The sequence below is a fragment of the Pipistrellus kuhlii genome, unplaced genomic scaffold (genome assembly GCF_014108245.1).
Source record: "Pipistrellus kuhlii isolate mPipKuh1 unplaced genomic scaffold, mPipKuh1.p scaffold_m20_p_33, whole genome shotgun sequence".
NCBI classification, from domain to species: Eukaryota; Metazoa; Chordata; class Mammalia; order Chiroptera; family Vespertilionidae; genus Pipistrellus; species Pipistrellus kuhlii.
Window position 1 is genome coordinate 5,172,948 of NW_023425533.1, and position 15,521 is coordinate 5,188,468.

The window sequence follows — 15,521 nt, forward strand, 5'->3', positions numbered from 1 at the left end:
TGGAGGGGAGCTATGAGAAGAAAAAAGAGGAACAACTGTAATTATCTGAAAAATAACCACAACAAAATCCAAAACAAAACAATAAGAACATATTTGCAAATGTTATCATTGATAAAGGGTTAATCTCCAACATTTACAGGGAAGTCATAAAACTTAACAAAAGGAAGATAAACAATCCAATAAAAAAAGGGGGGGGGCAACGGACCTAAATAGGTAATTTTTTTTAAAGAAGAGAGAAGGAAGGCCAAGAGACATATGAAAACATGCTCAAAGTCACTAATTATCCGAGAGATGCAAATCAAAACAACAATGCAGTACCACCTGACACCTGTCAGAATGGCTATCATCAACAAATCAACAAATGACAAGTGCTGGTGAGGATTCAGAGAAAAAGGAACCCTCGTGGACTGCTGGTGGAAATACAGACTAGTGCAGCCACTGTGGAGAACAGTATGGAGTTTCCTAAAAAACCTAAAAATGAAACTCCCATTTGACCAAGTCATCCCACTTGTAGGAATATATCCCAAGAAACTAGAAACACCAATCAGAAAGGATATATGCACCCCTATGTTCATAGCAGCACAATTTACCATAGCTAAGGTTTGGAACAGCTTAAGTGCCCATCAGCAGATGAGTGGATTAGAAAACTATGGTACATCTACATAATAGAATACTATGCTGCTATAAAAAAGAAGGAATTCTTACCATTTGCAGCAGCATGGATGGACGTGGAGAGCATTATGCTAAATGAAATAAGCCAGACAATGAAAGAAAAATACCACATAATCTCACTCATTTATGGAAAATAAAGAACATTATAACCTGATGAATAAAAAGATAGATACAGAGGCAGTGAAGCATTGAACAGACTGTCAAATTAAAGTGGGAAGGCTGGGGAGTTATGGGGTGAAAGAGATCAACCAAAGGACTTGTATGCATGTATATAAACATAACCAATGGACACAGTACACTGGGGGTGGGGGGAGTTGAGGGCATGTGCCAGGGGGTAGGAGAGGCTGGGTGAAGGTCAATGGGGGAAAAAGGAGATATATGTACTACTATTTCTAATACTTTAAACAATAAAATAAAATTTAAAAATGGAAAATAAAATAATTCTAAGTAGTGTAGCATGTATCATCTTTCTGCAATTGGTATTATTCTTTAGACTTCTAATGTTTTGTTGCTGCCAGCACAGACTTCTAAATTAGACAAGAGGCTACAGGGATTGCCCCATAGATGTTTAGTGAGATTTCCCGTTAGGAAAAAGGGGGCACACTTTGAGGAAAGAAAAACCATTTGAAATAATATACAAAGATCTGGAAGCATACAGGTGGTCCAAGCAGCCCAGGATAGCCATCAGATCCTGGAAATCCAACAGCTCCTTGAGTTCCATTACAGCCATTCAGGCCAGGTGGGCCTCTGGGCCCTGGCTGTCCAGGGTGTCCCTGTTTAAGGAGAAAAGAAGGGGTTGAGTCAGGCACAGGACTCTCAGCTACTCTCTGATGAACTCAACAGTGAGAGGATCCAAGCATGCTGCCAAACTCTGGCCCTTGTTCATTCTTAGGCCCATCACTGATGCTCTCATAGCTTTCCTTTATACTCAGGTGTATGTTTCTTATAACAGTTCAGTGTTACCCCTTCCAAAAGTGGTAATGCTTTATAGGATCCAAACTGAAACCAAAGGGATCAAGAATGAAGAGATAGGACACTCAGGGCATTGCAGCCTCACCTTCTCTGGGTACAAAAATATACTAAGTTAGGCTTAGCTCTCTGGAAGTTGAACTGCTACCAACATGGAATCATGACAGGCCTTAGGACTCCTCAGAACAGATTGCAGCCTGGGAAACCTATGATGGCTTTCTGTATTGAAAGTTTTGCATAAAAAGTTATGCTGAATTTTGGTCAACTGAGCAGAAGCAATTTTTCAGCAGCACCTCTCCTAAAAACAGCTTGTTAAAAAATAATATGTTCCTGAAAAAATTACACTTTCAATCCTATTTTATATTTATATCATGCTATTGCTTCAGTTAGGGAATGCTATCTTCCCCTCTTCTCCATGAGGCAGTTGATTTGCTGGACTATTAATAATCATTTATATACAGTTGGTATGATTTCAATAATTTTCCAGAGTTGGTCTTTCTTGGTGCATAGAGCATACTTTTTTTTTGAAGGGAATATCTCTTTTTTAATCTATCAAAAGCAGGTTGGGTATTGGGTAAGCAGCAAATAGATGACATGAAAGACCAGAAATCTAGATAGGTCAATAAAAGGTATATTCTCACCCTCTCTCACACACTTTTTAAATCCAAGTATATATGCAATGATTTGAGGGAAATATGTCATGAATTCAAAAGTCAACTTTTCAAATTATTAGAGGAAACAAACTTTTATCAAATTCTTAATGAGAATATGTTCCATAGAATTGTTTCATTTTTATTGTTAATAAGTTGTAGGAGATAAATAGTCTGTTAATACAAAAGTATGATTTTATACTGCTAGACTCATAGAATACTAAGTATAGAAGAGTAGTCAGTAAATTTATTCTTTCAGTAAACTTGCTGTAATCTGTGCTTTCTAGATTCATGTGATGATTTTTACTTGCACTGGGGAAAATGAGACAACTTATTAAGTCATCATTTTATTACCAAATGAGATGGCTATTCTTATTTTCCCTCTGAAGATTTACATTCTACCTTCCTCAAATATGTGCCTTGGGAGGATGACTTTTATGGACAGCACTGTGTAAGCTCCATTTCCCTTATTCCTAGTTTTATTTGACACTAGAGTAGGAGGAGAAAGAGCACATGCTATTTATTTCCCTTATGCCTTCCTTCCTTCCTTGGCTATATCTTTGGAAATGGCAACATTTCTATACAAGCTTAGCTCCTGTTGGAAAACTGTTATTTCGTGGCTCCAGGTTACACAGGTATCCAGTATAACCATTGCTTCTTTCCCCTTTGGTCACATGGGTGATAACAGCTTTTTGTTAGTTGCTTCACCATCCATTGTTGTTTCCATTAATCCTGATCTTTAAATCCTTTAAATATACATTTTTACTCAACTCTTGTGTTAAGTTTTTCAATTGTAGTACATATTTCTTTCTAGGATCCTGGCCACCACTTTAAAATGTCCCAGCTAAGCTTGCTAGAAGCAATCTCTCAGTTGAGTAACAGGGATGAGTTAAGGCAACACAACAGGCTGGCTCAGTATCAGGGGTTTTACAGTAGTTCTGTTTGACTCCAAAATCTTTGTTTTATTCTTGCACCTTGGTATCCACATTTTTTTCTTATTCCCAATCCTTCTGTAGTTTTCTTGCCTAAACTCCTGATAGCTCCTATCTACAGAATTCCAGAGACACCTGTTCACTCTTTTCTACTTTAACCAAATTCTCTGGTATTAATCTCTGACTTCTGACAGACCTGTCAACCCTTTCTTATTCAGCTGACACAATGAGATGGTGGATAAACCATTTGAATCAGTCAGACTTATACTACAATCCTAGCTTTTCCACTCCTCAACTTAAGCCTCAGTTTTCTCATCTATAAAATGGAGATGAATAATACTTGTATCTCATAGGGTTGTTGTTAACATTTAAATAAAATTTAAAATTTTTGTTTAAAATTTCATGAGACTGTTTACTACACAGGAGCTAAATAAATATTAATAGTAAGTCTTCCTCTATCAAGCAAGTCAGCAAGGATAAGCCACCAGGCTGAGTTCTGTCTCCCCTCAGCTCTCAATACCACATTTCTGGCACATTGACCTTTCTGGTTATTGCTAATGATTTTTCATATGTGTGTGCCAGCTCTTCAAGAGAATGTAGCTTTATTACATAGTAGCTTTTTTTTAAGGGAGGAAACAATTGTTTTATATAACCAGAAGTGTCTGAACACATAGACTAGGAGGATCTGCTGTAGTCCAGAAAAGCAATACTCTTCAGAAACCATATTTCAAAGGATTAGTTTTCATTTGGTGAGCACCATGTGTTCACTTTGAAGATATAAATCTGGTATGTTCATTTACGCATCTTTAGGAAGAAAAATGTTTAAGATTGACTCCATGGGAAAAGCTAAACATAAATTTCAAAGGAAGACTTGAAAACTTCTCTCAAATTATCTGAACTAAAAACACTCGAAAATCATACATTTCTTAAAGGTGCCAGCAACCTCAAATCACAGCTATGATATCATTAAAAGCCACAGCCCTACTATCCCTAGTCTATGTTGTTTTAATGTTGAATATGTTGATGACTGTTTATTTGTTCACTCTCTCAATAAGTTGCTGTGCCCCTTAGTGCACAGAATTGGGTGATCATGAATGACTACTTGATCCTTCATGTTGAAATTGTCTACATGACAGCAAAAATGGAGTTTTGGGAGTGAAACCAGTGGCATATATGTTAGCGATCAGTCATTATTAAGATGGAAATCAGGTCTATGCAGTGATCCAGTTTAGTAAGATATGTTTGGGAAGCTGTTGATTACAGCCAAATTGCTTAATAAATGCCACTGAAAGTTGAGAAAAATAATGTCTGAGTAGGCCAATGTCTGTTTTATTCCTCTGTCTGAGGGAGTCCTGCCAGTCTGAGAACTGTTGTTTTTTAGGTTCTGGAGGTTGGAATCCATTTCCCAAATAATTTTAGAGTTCCTTGTATATGATGAATTCAGTCCTGGAGTCTCTGAGGCCCCAGAGAGGATCAGAAAACATACTTGTGTTTTCCAGGAGCTAAATATAATAATACTATTATACAAGACAATCAATTAATATCGTTGGCCATATGTAATTAGGAGCTAGAGGGTGTGGGGGCAGATATCAAGGACTGCTGAAAAATTGAAGATGAAAGGAAGTGGTAAGCAGTAAATATGAGGTGCTTAATAAATGCACAATGAATAACTGGAAGTATAAAGGGAGAACAATTTCATGGAGTAAGTGAAGCAAACAAAAGTCAAAAGTATGGGTATAAAACCTTTGGTCAAGGAAAGGGCCAGTGAAGGTATAAGGGAGTGGAGGCTTGTACTGGGAGCAGCATGCTTATCTGAAGGAATCTGGACACCTGCAACTCATTCTCCAAAGCAGTGAAGTCCCAAAGAGAAGTATCAATTCCTGCAAGCCCTAGTGTTCTCCAAGTTATGGGTTGCAGGCAGAAATGTCCAGATGGACTCTGGGGCAGGATCCAGCTCAGAATTGGAACCAGCCTCTGCAACACAGGATTCACTTCCTTCCATTCCCCGTGAAAAAGAGACTACAGGAGGAAGGAGATAGTACCACTGAGATCTCTAAATCTCCCCACTCATCTCTGGTGAAGCCAGCTTTACAGGATGAATGGAAGAGGCAGCCTCCAGTTTGCTAGTTTCCCTTACCCACTGGCTTATTGAAGATATACATTCTGAGTGGAAACTATACATAAAATGGCTATAGGAACACAAGCCTGAGACAATGCCAGGGGACATCACAAAAGAATGACCAACCCCATACACTTACCGTATTTCTTCATTTGGCAGGGTCTGGACTTAAATAAAATGCAGATATCTGATGGCCAGTTTATTGATACATGTAACAAATACAAGGTAAGTGAGCCTTCTGTTCTCAAAATTCATAAATGTATAATACTATTGAATAGATTTGGAGAGGAAATGGATTAGATGATTATATATTTACTAGATTCGTGCAATAGGCTTTCCTTCCCCTGGCTGGCAGCACCGGTTTTCCTCCGGCAACCAGGACCAAGGCCTTTGCTCTGGCTGCCACCTTTTGTCTTTGCTCCAGCTGGAGCCTTCAGTCTTTGCTGTGGCTGGAGTGCCACTCTTGTAACTCCCTGCGCCCCATGCCCTTCCCCTCATAACAGGCATCCTGCCCTGCCTGGCTGTTCTGTGTCAGCATGTGTGCTGCCCAGAGGCCTAGAGTGGCGAGGGGGGCAAGGCTGCTGCCATCTTTGTTGAGTTCATTTGCATACTCACTCCTGATTGGCTGGTGGGTGTCACAAAGTGATGACCAATTTGCATATTTCCCTTTTATTAGTGTAGATGGGTATATATATATATATATATATATATATATATATATATATTTTTTTTTTTTTTTTTTTCTGTATCATCATAGTAGAGTGTTAGTATAATATATATAGCAGGTGCTCATGAAATACCTATAGACTGGCACAAAGAGATTTGAACCTCCTTCTCTAATACTAGATGATTATGTAGTGTCACATAAGAAGCTGTTTTGTCTAGAGATTCCACACAAGATTTGGTTCTTCTCTTAAATAAGGTTGAAAACCATTGCTATAGACCACATGTGTCAAACACAAGGCCCGCGGGCCAAATCCGTCCCCCCAGGCCTTGCAATGTGGCCCGCACCGCGCTGTCATCACTGCACTCCGCTGCGTTTCCATCACAATGACAGTTTATGACTGTTCAGTAAACCATTCGGCCCGCGATTTAGGCTGGATTTTAGATTTTGGCCCCTTCTCTGATTGAGTTCGACACCCCTACTATAGACAAACAACCCAGGCTAAAGTTTAAATATATAAAGAAATTCCAAAGGACGTAACTAAAAAGTGATAGCAGCAAGTACAAACACTGTATTTTAAAGGTTGAAAAAATGTTTCCATGTGATCTCCAGTGGTGAGATTAGTAGGAATATGAGGTAAAAATGAAGATTGGGTTGGATGAAATGCAATTGGGTTGGATGAAATGGGAGAAAATGTCTGCAGGTACCAAACTCCCCACTTATCTCCAGCAAAGCCAGTTGTTCAGGATGGATAAAAGAGGCTGATCTTTGGAGTAGTCATTTTGTAAAAACTAAAGGGAAATTCACTCTGAAATGAGAAGAGCCTAAGTAGAATAAATTATAGGAACAAAATGTATCAAGATACTCTTATACCCAATTTCATGTACTTTCTTAAATTTCTTATAATGAGTATGTTCATGCTCTAATGTGACACTGACTCTGCACTTCAGAGCCAGTCTCTTATTCCCAATTAAAGCTCCCCTCAACCTACAATACCTATCTCATTTTGCTAAGATGTTGGTGGCTTCTTATATTTTCACATGTGCACCCCCAACTGTTTCATTTGGTGCTGCCTATAATTGAATCCCAGGGAAACTGTGCAACCACTGCCCTTCAGATCTTAACAAACATCTCAACACTTGACCCTGAGCATGTTTGCATAAGATGGGATGTTGCTAAGGCCAAAGGTGCTTAAGTTATGAGCAGAACCTAGAGGTGATATTTTAAAATGCCTTTGTGGACACACTCACCGGAATCCCATCAATGCCAAGAAAACCAGGAACTCCCATGGGACCCTAAAAATAGGAGTAGGGAGAGGAAAGTTAAAGACAATCCAATTGATCTCCATTTGATTTAGTTAATTTTTCATGTAATTTATGACCTAAGTTGTTAAGAAGCATTTTATACCTCCTCTTCCACATTGCTTCCTACTTCAGTTTGAAGTGATCACTTGCCTCTACCTGAAGTCTCAGACCCATGTGTATTATGAGATCAGTTCTTATCTTAGGCAATGGATTATACAATTGGATTATATAATACAATTATTACATAATTGCATTATACATACAATTATACAATAAAAGTATATGTTGCCCTGACATCTGGGCAAACCAGGATGGCCTCAAATGTTCTAACCATAAGTCCCCCTCTCCACTCTACTCCTATAGACAGGGTCTCCTAGGCAAATGACCATCCTAATCAAACAGACCAGATGTATAATAGTTCCTGCTTATTCCTGAGTAGTGGGTTTAGTTCCCTGCTAGCCCATCGAATTAGTCAAACAAGCCAATCACATTCTTCCTCAGAAACCAAGGGATATCTCACCTCCTTGACACTACAACATCTGCCTCCCATAGCCACTTCTGGTTTATTTTCATCCCAAGGGAAACCCTTGTGTGGCCCTGTGGTGTACTTCCAAGATTATTATGATCTCTGAATGCATTATAATCTGGCCACTCAGTGTATATCCTATATAACAAAAGGCTAATATACAAATTGTCCCCTCAACCGGGAGTTTGACCAGCAGGCAGGCCAGCCAACTGCCCATGTCCCCTTCCTTGGCCAGGCTGGCTGGACCCCACCCAAGCATGAATTCATGCACCGGGCCTCTAATATATATATATATATATATATATATATATATATATATATATATATATATATATATATACTGAGTGGCCAGATTATTATGGGTTCAGAGATCATAATAATCTGGCCACTCAGTGTATGCAACTAATAAACCTGCTATACATCCATTCTGTTCAATGTCAGGTGTCATATTTTTTGGCCAACCCCAGAACCCTAGGGTAGGAGTCCCTCCCTCACCAGTGGGGTGAAGAGAAGATGACAAAAAATCAACAGGATACATAAATTGAACATTAATCTCAGTCAGCCACCATGACATGACCAATCTCCATAATTTCATATATTTTCCTATATTTTTGGCCCAGATTGCTTCTAAGCATTCTGAGCCCTTGCTTCCAAATGGCCTTGCCTTGAATTCCTGACCTCTACTGCCAAGATGATTGGAGTTTTGACTCATACCCAGTTCAAACCAATATGACTTCACACCACATTGAGCCCACTTGTCTAACAAGTAGTTAATACATGCACTTTATTGATTGCTTCTTATGAGAGTTTCTCCAGAAATGGGCTGATCTATTAGTAGTACACCACTCAACCTGTCTCTTATTAAAACATGTAGCCCAGCTCCATAGTATTCAGGATTAGTGTTATTTCCACAACAGAACTGAGATTTAGAACCTTTCACCTTCATACTTGTGACCCATAAGTCAAAGAAAAATCAAGCTTTGGTGCTCTTACCTTATCTCCTTTTGGTCCATATGCTCCCAGAGGGCCTGGGGAGCCCCTTTCTCCTTTGAACCCTGATAAACCACTGGGGCCAGCAAATCCTTGAGGACCTGTTTGACCCTGAATTCCAATGGGTCCTGGTTGCCCCTAAGATGGACAGAAGGAGTATAATTAGTTACCAAAGGACTTAACATCAACACTGCTCATTTTCCCATGCATAAAAAACACTGTCATCACTTCATTAAATAGTTTTGGCTTAGAGATCTGTGAAGTATGCCAAAGTTCCAGACACAGATCAGAAAAGGCTATTTTAGGGGCTGCTAAAATTATTTGGATAGGACATATTTTGTAAGCACATTTAATAAGATTCATGTGCACCAATATCCTTCAACTTTGTACTTCTTAGGAGATTAGTTATTCAAGTTGGATAATAATGTCTGCTTCCTGGTTAATGCCAGGTCATCCATCAGATTCTCAAAATAGCAAAAGAACAGAACGTTGGAGAGTATCATGACATTTTATAACTCACATCCAAATGGTCAACCACATGCTTTCTGTGAAGTCCATAAACAGCTGTGCTTTAAAGAACACTGTTTCCAGGGTCAGAGAGGGGGAACCCAGAAACCCATGGGCTGACCAATATGTCAGAGCTCATCTTTGTTGGCAGACTTTGGGACCCCATAAGTGCAACTGGAAACAGATGCTCACAGGGAACACACACACACACACACACACACACACACACACACACACACACACACTGTTTATTTGCTTCCTCCCTCTCTCTCTTTCTTCCCTTTACTCCTGCCAACTGCATATTGTAGAAGGTGTAATATCCAAGGAGCCTGAGAATATACATCAAATACCAATTATGAAAGCAAAAAGAAGCAACCTGAAGATTTTGAATGCCCTGGTTATAAAGTATGTGTAGCAATGAAGTCTGAGAGTTCAGGCTGACATTTTAAAGCTGACAGAGACAGAGAATTAACTCCAGTGGGTGCCACACAGAGTACTAGTCTATCATTTAGAACAAATACCAGCAGGGACTGAATTTTCTTGGCAGAAAAATGAAAACCATTAGTAATGTTCATTACCTTTCAGAGAACACAACACCATATCAGTTAGAAAGCTTATCTTCATAAATGTTTTCCATCACCACCTCTCTGTGCCTTTACTGATTGCCTGCAATTTTCTACATATCTGTGAAAAGCTCTGAGAAAAACCCATTAAACATACCCTTTAATATTCACCTTCAAGTTTTACTTTTTAAAAGCCTGAAAAAAGGACAGACCATTTATGTGGTGGCTAGCATCATGTACTGGAGATGCAAGTGAACACCAGCTGTATAGGGCTTTTAAAGTACAATTTTCAGTGTCAATTAGGTCCATGAAGACCTAGGATTCTTGTAAAAAAAGTAAAAGATGCTCTTCCCAAGGAGATGCAATTCCCCAACACCCAACATGCACACAGCCTACAAATGATGGTAGGCTTCAGACTTTTTATTTTTATTTTATTTTAAAAATTAATTTCTTTATTGATTAAGGTATCATATATTTGTCCTCAACCCCCCATTCCAATGCCCCCCACCCCACTATTGTCCTTGACCACTGGTTAGGCTCATATGTGTGCACATAAGTCCTTTGGTTGATCTCTCCCTTTTATCCCTATCCACCCTTTGAGGTCCAACAGTCCTTTTAATGAGCTCATCTCTGGGAATGATGGGTGGGAGTTGAGCTTTAACTTTTTATACTCTTACTCTTTGTTGTTGAAATTTTATTTACAATGATTCTGTTATTACTTTTGTGAATATATACTGAGTGACCAGATTATTATGATCTCTGAACACATAATAATCTGGTCAGTCAGTGTATATCCTATGTGATAAAAGGATAATATGCAAATTGTCCCCTTGATCAGGAGTTCGATCAGCAAGCAGGCTGGCCAACTGCCCCTGTCCTCTCCCCCTGGCCAGGCTAATATATATAGACTGAGTGGCCAGATTATTATGCATTCAGAGATCATAATAATTTGGCCACTCAGTTTATATATATATATATATATATATATATATATATATATATATATATATATATATTGTATATATATATATATATATATATATATATATATATATATATATATGAAACTAAAAAGAAAAAGAACAATACTTTTAAAAAGTAGTGCAGGGATGCTGTTGAGAATTAATGAAGTTTAAAATATAGGCCTAAGCTTTCAAGACTAATGTACTCATCAAAACCATAACAAAGAGTACATGTCCAGAACCTAGCATAAATGGTATAAGAACACAAGGAAAGTGTTGAACATGCAGTTGGTAATGCTTGCATTCTGTCCATAACTCGGGTGGGGGTGTATGTTGAGAGTGAGTCATAGGCCACACTGGAAAGGCTGAGTGGGCCCCAACTGGAGTGGGCCTGGAAAGCAAGGCAGGAAAGTTGACAAATTGATGTGGTGGGAAGTAGGGAACCCTTAGAAGATTGGGGTCAGGGAAGGATGGGAGGAAGGCTTTGTGTTTCAGGGCTGAAACTCATCAAGGAGCATTCAGGAGAACATGTGTGTGTCAGCATGAGTCCAGGGCAGACTGCCTGAGGCTGGAACAAGGGAAACAGTTAAGAAACAGCTGTTGGGGGAAGAGGGAACTATTTGGAGGGAACTATTGGGGTGGGGTGCAGGACAAGCTTCTCAAAACCATGTTATTACTAGCAGAGAGGTTGTAGTCGGGGCACAGAATGTTTGACCCTGCTCAAAGCTTTCCTGCATCAAAGAGAGGAGGTGGAGCGCATGATAAACTATTGAACAGCTATTAAGAGAAAAGATTGTGGTGTCACCAAATTTCCATCTTGCTCACATCGCTACAGCTTGAGCAGTTCCTTGCATGGGCACATGGGCTGACAAACTCCAGCTCTGATCTCTTGCCTTTTGTGAGTGCATGATCAGCAAGAGTAAGCAATGCTGGACTTAACAGGAAATCTGATTCCATCCAGAAAAGGCAGGATTCCATGGCCCATTCCTTTCCCTTTGCTGGGTATGCATGTTGAATTTGCCACAGTTGCACAGCCGACTCCTCAGTTCCAGCCAGAGAACTTAAAGTGAATCTCTTAAAGAACTCAGGGGTGCTTTGAATTATAATTCTTTTCCAAAAAGATATTTGAAATGGCACTCCTCAAAGGAAGGTGTACTTCTGGGCTGTCCCCAGCTAGAAACCTCTCAGACTGATGAGAGGGCCAGTAGCAGGGCTTGTGGGATGTCTTGAGGCCTCTGGGGCACTGCTCGGAACTGCCTTCTTAGAGTGGTTTCAGGCCCTTCAAGAGCCTACAGTTTTAAGATATGAGACAAGGAGTCTTCCCACCTACTGAGGTACTTTCATTCAGTGGTACAGAGCACCACAAACAATTGAAGATGGCAAAGAAAAAAAATAAGATACATTTCTTTTTTGTGTTGCTTTGTCAACCATTTCCAAATATGCAGAGTTTGTGCTTATCTTTTTTCATATCTCTAATGCATAGGGTTTCGGTTTTAGTGCCCAGTGTACTGCTGAAGCTTATTACTGTACTGAATTGGGAGGGATTTTCCTCCAAAAAGCAATCAGTGTCACTTTTCAGAGTGGCCAGCAGAGGTCAGTGTGAAAACATAGTGGCTACAGATAATGAGGTGAGTGGGCCTCACTACAGAGAAAAATAAATCAACCTGTGTCTCAGAAGTCACAGAATGTTTAAGCAGGAAGGACCCTTAGAGACCATTCCATTCAGCCTCTATTTTGTACATTTTGAAAAATGAAGCCAAAGAAATGACTTGTTTAGGCCACATAGCTACTGAGGAACAGTGTGGATCTCTAACCACATTGCCCATGCCAGTTTGTGGCTCTTCCCCTGTTTGCCAGTGGCAGATGTCCTAGGGGGTCCTTGAATCTGGCTCCTTAACCCCAGGTCCACCCATGGGACTTTCCCCATCAGTAGGCTGCAGCAGCCAGATGCTCACACATCATTTCTTTCTTCCTAACACTGATCATTTCACAGAAACAATCTGAAACACAATCACTGTTTGGTCTGCTAGCAGAATTTCAATGGGCTTGGACCAATGCCCTACCCTGATACATGTCATTTATTTTGGCAAATAGACCCAAAGAGGGAGGAAGGGACACTTCTAAGTCTTTCTAACAAGCTCTTCTGACTCCATCTGCTCAGGATTTTTAATATACACACCAGGGTCTAATTCTCCAGAGAATGAGCTGGGACTTGTGCCTAAGGCCAGAAACTGCAGGTTCACAACTGCACCCAGGCTGGCTGCCTTCTGATGACTGCAGTGGGTTGGGATTAGTATATATATTATTAAGGTATTATATCAGACCACACACACCCATAGCCCCAGTCCCAGTCCCAGATAACTGGAATAACAGACCCAGAAATAGGTCTGCATATAAAGTACTACACATATGCAGAAATAGCATCTAAGAATCTGAAAAATACATGCCTCAAATTTGGTAGGACTGTGAAACTGATAGGAGAATGATTTTTCATTATGAGGGCCTTTCCTGCCTTTTTGTCCCTCCCCCAATTTTCCAGTGTCCTCTTATAAAATTTAAATTTGTTTCTAAGGGAGAATTTGAAACTCATTCCCACTGAGGCATAAATGACTGACAACAACTTAGAGCTTTACTTCTCAGGGGAATTTGCATTTTAATGGAGAGTAAAGCATTAAACTAGGGGATGCAAATGAATTTATAAAGCATAACAAAGATGAGGAGTGGGCATAGGCTTTCCTATGGATCCAATTATATTACAGGAGGTGGTACAGTGCTGTTAGGTGGTTTAATGGAGTAGGCTCTGGAGTCAGACAGACCTAGAGTCAAATCTGCTTACTGCCATTTCAAAACTATGTGACCTTAGTATAAGGAGTTAAAGCAGAATTAGGTAGAGAGGGTAAGGGGTTAAGAAGGAGGAATCATGGAGCTAGCTGAAACCACAAAATGGTTTGCAGAAAAATAGGGTGTTTTGAGACAAGAATTTTTTTTCTTGCAAGTGAAAAATGAAATGTTGCAAAAAAGGCCAGGAACCAGAGAGTGGAACAAACAGACAAAAAGCAGGCCTTTAGCAGGCATAAGGGGAATAGCAGAATACTTCTATGGCAATCCATGTAGATACCCTCCCCTCCCGAGTGGGAAGCCTGTTTGATTGCAATAAATTCCTGCCTTGTTTGAACTCCTCTGGTCTTCGGCTTCATTTTTTAAAATGTGTTTTTATTGATTTCAGAGAGGAATGGCTAGAGTGAGAAAGAGAAACATTAACGATGAGAGAGAATCATTGATCGGCTGTCTCCTGCATGCCCCTACTGGGGATTGAGCCCACAACCAGGTATGTGCCCTTGACCAGAATCAAACACAAGAGCCTTCAGTCCACAGGCCTATGCTCTATCCACTTAGCCACAATGGCCAGGGCAGCAGCTTCATTCTTTGATTCCATAAGACATGACCCTGGGAAGAATTCCTGCTCACCAGTTTTGATATCATTAGGCAAGTGACTTAGAAACTACTTAAAGTTTCTAGAGCTCTGAGCAATAATAGCTCTGGTGTAGGGTTATTGTGAACATTTGAGTTAATTAATTTAAAACACCTGGTAGATGGCATAAAGTATCTGTTTAATTTCCTCTTTAGATATAATTTATGATAAAATGGAGAAATTATGATTGGGTACTTAATGCTCCTTCTCTTAAGCAGAAGATGAACAGACATTATTGAGAAACCCTCTTTGGGACAGATATGTGTGCCTAGGAATGAGAAGTATCTGTGAGAGCATTTTCCCTCTTAGCCCTAGTGTTTTTGCTCTATAGGCACTTGGCTCTTCAGCATCTGCTTATTCTCCTAACATGACTTCATCTACATGTTAATGACTCCCAAATCTGAACCTCTAAACCAGATTTCTCTTCTCAGCATGCTTAGTCTTACAGACAATTCCTTATCAGACCTCTCCTACTGGATATTCCAAGTCAAACCCAAAATTACCAAAGCTGAACTCATAATCTTCTTTCCCATGCCCATTCCCCAAACCAGCTCCTTCCTTTTGAGTTAATGGAATAAACTCAGTAAATGTCAGTCCATCCATAAAGTTGATTAAGCCAGGAATCCAAGTGTCCTCCATGACTTCATCTATTCCTCATATTCCACATCCAATCTACCAGCAAGAACTATCAATTCCACCTCCCAAATGTAACTAAAACCTGTCCATTTCTCTCTGTCCCTGTGGCCTTAGTTCATGGTCTCCTCGCCTCTACTCTAGGGGCTCCCCATAGCCTCCCAATTGGTCTTACTTTAACCTCTCCTGACACCCTGACCCAGGGCCTTTGTACATGCATGCCTCTGCTATCCTGGATAGCTCCTGTTTATAATTCAGGCTCTAATCAAAATACCAGTTACTCCAGGGAGTTTTCCATAATTTCTCCCACCCACAATATGTGCTGGATTGCCTGTTTGTATCCATACCCCTGAACAGACTGAGCTTCTTGAGGATAAGATCCATGTCTTACTTACTCCCCACTGAATCACCTGTATGACATACAATACTTAGTACACAATGAGTACACAGTAAATATTTTCTGAATGAATGGAAAAATGAAAGCCTGAATATACACACTGAGAATCCAGTGTCCCAGGTATAGAAATATCTTCTTTGGACGTCTAGATAGCTGTACAA

General features: G+C 39.9%; 1 protein-coding gene across 1 annotated transcript in view; it reads right to left on the reverse strand.

Annotated features, from left to right (window-relative positions):
• The window catches only part of COL4A6 (collagen type IV alpha 6 chain), a 467,370-nt gene that overhangs the window by 81,423 nt on the left and 370,426 nt on the right, over positions 1-15,521 (reverse strand). Inside the window, exons 4-6 of the mRNA XM_036460712.1 lie at positions 8,830-8,964; positions 7,257-7,301; positions 1,329-1,445 (exon numbers count right to left, since the gene is read on the reverse strand). Coding sequence (XP_036316605.1) covers positions 1,329-1,445; positions 7,257-7,301; positions 8,830-8,964 — 297 coding nt within the window. The remainder of the gene's footprint in view (positions 1-1,328; positions 1,446-7,256; positions 7,302-8,829; positions 8,965-15,521) is intronic.